Genomic DNA, 7278 nt, shown 5'->3' on the forward strand with positions numbered 1-7278 from the left:
TATTTATTAAAATAACCTCTTAATTCATATTTCATCCTAATTGCAAAATACTCTTTGCCACACATTTTTTCTCCTTGTCTTTGTCTGTTTTCTAAAACTGATGAGTACTATTTTTCAAAAACAAGTTATAATGAGAAAGGAATTATTTATTTTCTGAAACATAACATTGAAATTACCTGAAGTTCTGTCTCATTTTAATCAATTTGTATGTTTCTAAAAATCTTAAGTGAGAACTTCCATGTGAGATAAGAAATACCAAGAGAAACAGCAAGCATATTAAACAAAAATATACCTATATAACACTAGGAGGTGCACAGACCTGACACTTAATATTCCCCATTAATTCTGGTTACACTCCAGAGTGTTCAGCAGGCATCCCTCTGCCCTCTCCTCTTTAATCGGTCTTGTCATCAGATAAAGCAGCAGTAGAGTAAGGAAGATTCTATTACTTGTCCCATATAATTCTCATGAGACATAAGCAGAGACTAAGAATCATTTTATTTATAAATATGAATAAAGTAAGATTAAAATGTCATTTTACATTTGACTAGGTATCTAGACAAAGCAAGAAGTGGAGCAAGAATCACTAATGGAAAATCAGCAATTATCTCTGGCATACACAAAATGCTATTTAAGACAGAAAAAAAAATATCTATGCCTAATGACACCCAATTCCATCCTTCTTCATTCCTACTGGTGGGCATCCCAGGACTAGAAGATGTGCACATCTGGATTGGACTACCCTTTTTCTTTGTGTATCTTGTTGCACTCCTGGGAAATACTGCTGTCTTATTTGTGATCCAGACTGAGCACAGTCTTCATGAGCCCATGTACTACTTCTTGGCCATGTTGGATTCTGTTGACTTGGGCTTGTCTACAGCCACTATCCCTAAAATGCTGGGCATCTTCTGGTTCAATCTTGGGCAAATATCTTTTGGAGGCTGCCTTTCTCAGATGTTCTTCATCCACTTTTTCACTGTCATGGAGAGCATCCTGTTGGTGGCCATGGTCTTTGACCGCTACATTGCCATTTGCAAACCTCTTCGATGCACCATGATCCTCACCACCAAAATCATCAGCATCATCGCAGGCATTGCTATCTTGCGAAGCCTGTACATGGTGGTTCCACTGTTATTTCTCCTCCTGAGGCTGCCCTTCTGTGGGCACCATATCATCCCTCACACCTACTGTGAGCACATGGGTATTGCCCATCTGGCTTGTGCCAGCATCAAAGTCAACATCATGTTTGGTCTTAGCAACATCTGTCTCTTATTATTGGATGTGTTTTTTTTTTATTATTCTCTCCTATGCCAGGATTCTCTGTGCTGTCTTCTGCCTGCTTTCCTGGGAGGCTCGGTTCAAAGCTCTCAATACCTGTGGCTCCCACATTGGTGTTATCTTATCCTTTTTTACACCAGCATTTTTCTCTTTCTTGACACATCGTTTTGGCCATAATATCCCCCAGTATATTCACATTTTCTTGGCCAACCTCTACGTGGTTGTTCCACCAGCCCTCAATCCTGTAATCTATGGGGTCAGGACCAAGCAGATTCGGGAACTTGTGATGAGGATTTTTCTCAAGACAGATCACTAGCCAATTGGAGGTTGGAGGGTTTGTTTTAGAATTTGTTTCCTCTATTATTCAAAGTAGAGTTACTTTATATATAATCCAGTAGAAAGGAAGAAGAGGGAGGAGAATGTTGTAATTGACCATGTTATTTCACTGTGAATTGAAGCTTTTTCCTTTGAGAGTAATAGTGAGGATATTGGAATTTATATAAAATCTACTTTTACAAGTACTTTCATTAATATTTTTGCATCCTCAAGATATGCCTATAAATCATATACTATTTTCTACACTTTTCAATGAATATATTAGTGTTTTAGAAGCCAAGTAATTTATTCAAATTTTGTGTTTAGTAGGAAGTAGTAATTTAACTCAAGTAAGTTTCTCCAAGTTGTAATAATTTGTTTTATTCATTCCAGGGAGTCTCAGAATTTAAGACAATACAAAATGAAAGTACTAATTTCAGAGATATCATGAAAAGCTTAAGTGGCTTCCAGAATTCTTAAAATAATAATAGCTTACCCTAACATGGCATATCAATCTACTAATCTACTGTAAGTCTACAATGTAATATATATATATATATGTGTGTGTGTGTATATATATATATATATATATACACACACACATACACACACACATATACATACATCTCAAAGAGATTTATATTGCTACTATACACACATATACTCATTAACAATATTATGTTTAATTTACCCAAGCATAGAAAGAAGCAGATATAGTAATAAAATTAGAAAAGAGATTAGAAATTAAAGGGAAAAATGGAGTCTCAGCATTTCATGAAATATTCATTTATAAATAGTTTACTTACTTAAATAATATTCACATGTACTATATATATATATATATATGTATATATGACAGTATCACTATATATGCATATATCTATACACACACAAACTTTTAACATGTTCTACATTGTCAGTTTTTGATCAATAGAAATATATATAGTCACATACTTTTGTCTAAGCACTTTGGGAAAGAAGAAATAATAAGCTAGTTCTACAATAGTGGAGATAAGCAAATATTTCTGAGGATTTGGAGGGCATGTGATTATCAGTAAATTAATTCATAAAGGACTCAGAAAGGTTTGGGAGAAAGAAGAATTTAGGAAGAAACTTTGAATGTGCGCCCTTTTTTTCTGGCTTGTCTGCCACGCACCCACTGAAGACAAAATTCAACAGCAAACCACATAGACATCTTGTTAAGGAAATGATAAGACAGATACCTAAAAATATCACATTGAAATTAGTTGTCTTGCCTCTTATTTAATCAATTATTTATTTATTTATTTATTGTTTTAAGATATTTAATTGAAAAATAAAATCATATATATTCAATTTGGGCAATGTCATGATTTGAGATATATATGCATTGTGTACTAATTACCATAACAAAATTAACATAGCTATCAATGCCCCCTTTCTGCACTGATTCAGAACTTGTTCACCTTATGACTTGAAGTTTTAGCCCTTTGACCAATGTCTTCCCATTGCCCCTCCTCTCAGCTACTGGTAACACTGTTCTACATTTTGTTTGTATCAGTTCAACTTTTTTAAGTTCCACATATAAATTAGATCATGGAGTATTATTTAACACACTGAAATTTGGGAAGAGGATAATGTGATCTCAGCACAATATAGCCTATCTTGATTTGAAGACAAGATCTATTCTTGAATTATAGGAGGGGGATATTATAAAGGTGTAGTAACTGGGACACTATATTTTTGGTGTAAATATAGAACACCAGTCAAATCAAACTAAATAGAGTCCAGAAACAGATACAAACATATGATTTTCCCTGAATTAAGGCTTTGATAATATTGCAGCACAATGAGAAAAGATGTTATTTTCAATGAAAGATACTGAGTCAAATGGAGACCCATATGAAAAAAATGAATCTAGATGGTTACCTTATGCTATACAAAATATGTTTCCAATTATAGAATTGTGGGTATACAGTTGAAAGCAAAAACAATACAGCTTCTGGGAAAAAAAGTATCTCCGTGACCTTGGAATAAGGATAGATTCTAAAACAGAACACAAGTACATGAGCATATACATGCTACATACATGCTAACAATATTGGAAACATATAAATTAGCCAATGAATACTAAAACTAAAAACTCTCAGCAAACAAACATTTATAAAGAAAACAGGCAAGTCAAAGGCTTGCATATGGAATATGAAGAGTACTCCTAAAAATCAGCAAATAAAGGGACCACAACCACATAGAAAAATGAGTGAAGAATATGCATGGGGATTTCTCCAAGGAGGACATCCAACTTTCTAGTGACTATAAAGAGAAGCTCTACTTCCTTAGTCATAAGGGAAGTACATTTAAAACCACTGAGCAGCTTCACTATCCACTGGCCAGGATGGCTAAAATGAAAAATATTGAATGGTAAGAAAGAATGTGAAGTAACCGGAATGCTTATATGTTGATATGAGAAAGTAAATTGGTAGAATCATTTTTGAAAATTAGCAGTATTTTCAAAAGCTAATCATATACACACCCTAGGACCTCCAAATTTCTTTCCTAGGAATATATCCATTGGGAGTTTTTCACATTTTTTCCTGGTAATATGTGCATCAATTATCACAGAAGCATGATATGAATCAATAATACTGCCCAAATATATATTGAATAGAATATATAAATACTAAGTACCAAAGGGAATGAGCAAACTGTAACAACAATAAACACATTGAATGGAATGGATCAGATAGAATAAGTTTTCTTATGTATATTATATAAATGTTGTTACATAGTATATACTACCACATTTATTTAAAGTTCAAGAAGAGGAGTGATAACAAAAGGGCTTAATTGTCAAATCAGGTTCATACAAGCTAGTACAAAAGTTTTCAGTGGTTTGACAAATAAGGAAAATCATAATGTTTTCTTTTTAATAATAAAATATTATTATTGTAAAAACCTTCAAACAACACAGAAGTTGAGAATAAATGAAAATTCCTCTTTTCCTGTGACCTCTGTCCAATTCTACCTCCTTCCCCAGATGTATTGTAATAAAAAATTTGGTATATATGTTCCATATATTTTTATTTTTTAAAATTTATACTATTGTGATGAAAATCTTTCATATGAGATATTATTGTACCAAGATTTTAGTGTACAAGACGTTGTCAATTATAGGCACAGTGTTATACAGCTGACTTCTAGAGCTTACATTTCTTCCAAAAGTGAAACTTCACCTGGAAGAGTAATTCCCCATGTCTCTCTAACCCCAGACCCAGGTAAGCCTTATTTCCCCCCTTTGATTGTACTAAATTGACTAGTCTAGATACTGCCCATAAATCCAATTGCATAGTATATGTGACTGGCTTATTTCATTTGGCACAATATCCTCAAGGTTCATTCTTCATGTCATACATTGCATAACTTCCCTCTTTTTTTGTTACTGAGGATTGAACTCAGGAGGACTTTATCACTTAGCTACATTCCTAGTCCTTTTTATTTTATTTTGAGATGGACTCTCACTAAGTTGCCCAGCCAGTTTTGAACTTGTGATCCTGCCTCAGCCTCCTAAGTAGTTGGGATTATAGGCCTTGCCACAACACCCAGCTAATTTCCCTCCCTTTGAAGACTGAATAGTATTCTATTTTGTGTGTAACCCAAATTTTCCTTATTTGTATTTCTTTTGGTGGACATTTAAGTTGTTTACATATCTTGGCTGTTGTGAATGGTGTTGCGATAAACATGGGAGTGTGAATATTTCCTTGAGATCTAATTTTAAGTCTTTAGGATAAACACTCAGAAGTGGAATGACTAGACCATATGCTAGTTCTATTTTTAATTCTTAGAAGTCTATCTTCCATGCTATTTTCTAGAGGCTGTACCATATTGCATTCCCACATTCTCACCTGCACATCTTTTTTTGTTTGTTTGTTTTAAATAATAGATTTCTTGATAGGTTTAAGGTGATATCTCACTGTACTTTTGATATACTTTTCCCTGATGATTAGTGATATTAAGTACCTTTTTCTAAATCTGTTCACACTTTTTTCATGAAGAAATATTTATTTAAGTCTTTAACACATTTTTAAATCAGGTTGGTTTTTTTGCTGTAGAGATGTGGGAGTCTTGTATATTTTGCAGACTAATTCTTTATCAGATATATATTTTATAAATATATTCTTCTACCTCAGAGGTCACCTTTTGTTTCATAGATTGTTAAAAGCAAAAGCTTTTTAGTTTGCTGTAATCCCACTTGTGTGTTTTTTTTATTTTGGTGGTTTGTTCTTTCATTGTTATATTCAAAAATATCATTCCTATGAAGTTTCACCCTAAGTTTTCTTCTAGAAATTTTTAGTTTCAAAATTTACATTTAGGTTTCTGAACTATCTTTAATTTAATTTTATGGTATAAGATAAAATCTAGCTTTATTCTTTTGCACATAGATAACTAACCCAAGGCTTATGGATTTTATTTAACATCAGGCATGTTTTCAGGCATGAATGTATAGAAATTGATTGCACAAGGTGAGCTGTTTTGTTTATGGACTATCTCCATCTTATATCCCATTACTTATAATAGCAATTCTCCATCAAGCTAAGCTCTCATAAATCCATCAAATCTAAGTTTTCATGATAAGTAACCTGTCTGAACCATGAATACTATGATTATAATATTTATATTAGCTTTCTACTGGTAAGTAGAGTTAGTGAGCTCATTAGGATGATTGGTTACTAGTCTACAAGATGATTAACTGGGGTAGTTGCTATTTCTGGGTCTCCCAAGCAGAGAAAAATGGTTTCCTGACTGCTGTTGGTTCTTTGTTTCCTTGTAAGAAAACATCGTGTGGTGTTAAAAGTCAGGCTTGTGGCTATTGTGGGGGAGCAGTAGTAACTAGGGGCTAGTATGAGATGGCTTCTGAATTGCAAATAAATTTCATTTCTTGATCTGTTTGATACTGATGCTTTGTGAAAATTTATCAACCCTACACTTAATATTTTTAAAAAATTAGTTATAGATGGATATAATACCTTATTGTATTTATTTATTTTTATTCAGTGCTGATGTTGGATCCCAGTCCCTCACATGTGGTAGGCAAGTGCTGTACCACTGAGAGAAAATTATGCCCCTACACTTAACATTTCATGCATTTCCATAGGCTGGTTCCATAACTAGGCTATTGTGAACTGTGCTGCTATTAGCAGAGGAATGTATGTATCTCTTAAGTATGCTGTCTTTGATTTTTATTTTTTTTATATAGTAAAGGGTAGTCTAGCTGGATCATATGGAACCAGCCTAAGTATCTGTCAGCAGAAGAAAAAAGAAAATGTTTTATATATACATGAGGGAGATTTATTCATCAATAAAGAAGAATGAAATTATTCATTTGTTTGAAAATGTATAGAGATGGAAAGAATTATGTTATGCAAAATAAAACAAACTCAAAAAGATAAATGCATTATCTTTTCCTTCATCTGTAGAAACCAGAGAGAAAAAAAGAAAAAAAATGGGGGGATCTCATGAAAGTAGAAGGGAGACCATTAGGGGTAGAGGAAGGAGATGGGGGAAAGGGAAGAAGGATGAGTGAAAGGAGGTTCTGTGGTATGAAATTGACCAAATTTTGCATATGCGTGTATGAATATGCCACAATGCATTTCACCATTCTGTATAATTACATGTAATAGTAAAAATTTTAGAAAGAAATAATGAACA

General features: G+C 33.3%; 1 protein-coding gene across 1 annotated transcript; it reads left to right on the plus strand.

Moving 5' to 3' along the window:
* The first annotated feature begins 648 nt into the window (after positions 1-648).
* On the plus strand, positions 649-1594 carry LOC114098457 (olfactory receptor 52E8-like). Its single transcript, XM_027942704.2, is given in 2 exon segments — positions 649-1284; positions 1286-1594. Coding segments are annotated over 2 exon segments (939 nt in total). The 5' UTR covers positions 649-654.
* The last annotated feature ends 5684 nt before the right edge of the window (positions 1595-7278 follow it).

Source organism: Marmota flaviventris, chromosome 9, assembly GCF_047511675.1.
Source record: "Marmota flaviventris isolate mMarFla1 chromosome 9, mMarFla1.hap1, whole genome shotgun sequence".
In the NCBI taxonomy this organism is placed as follows: Eukaryota; Metazoa; Chordata; class Mammalia; order Rodentia; family Sciuridae; genus Marmota; species Marmota flaviventris.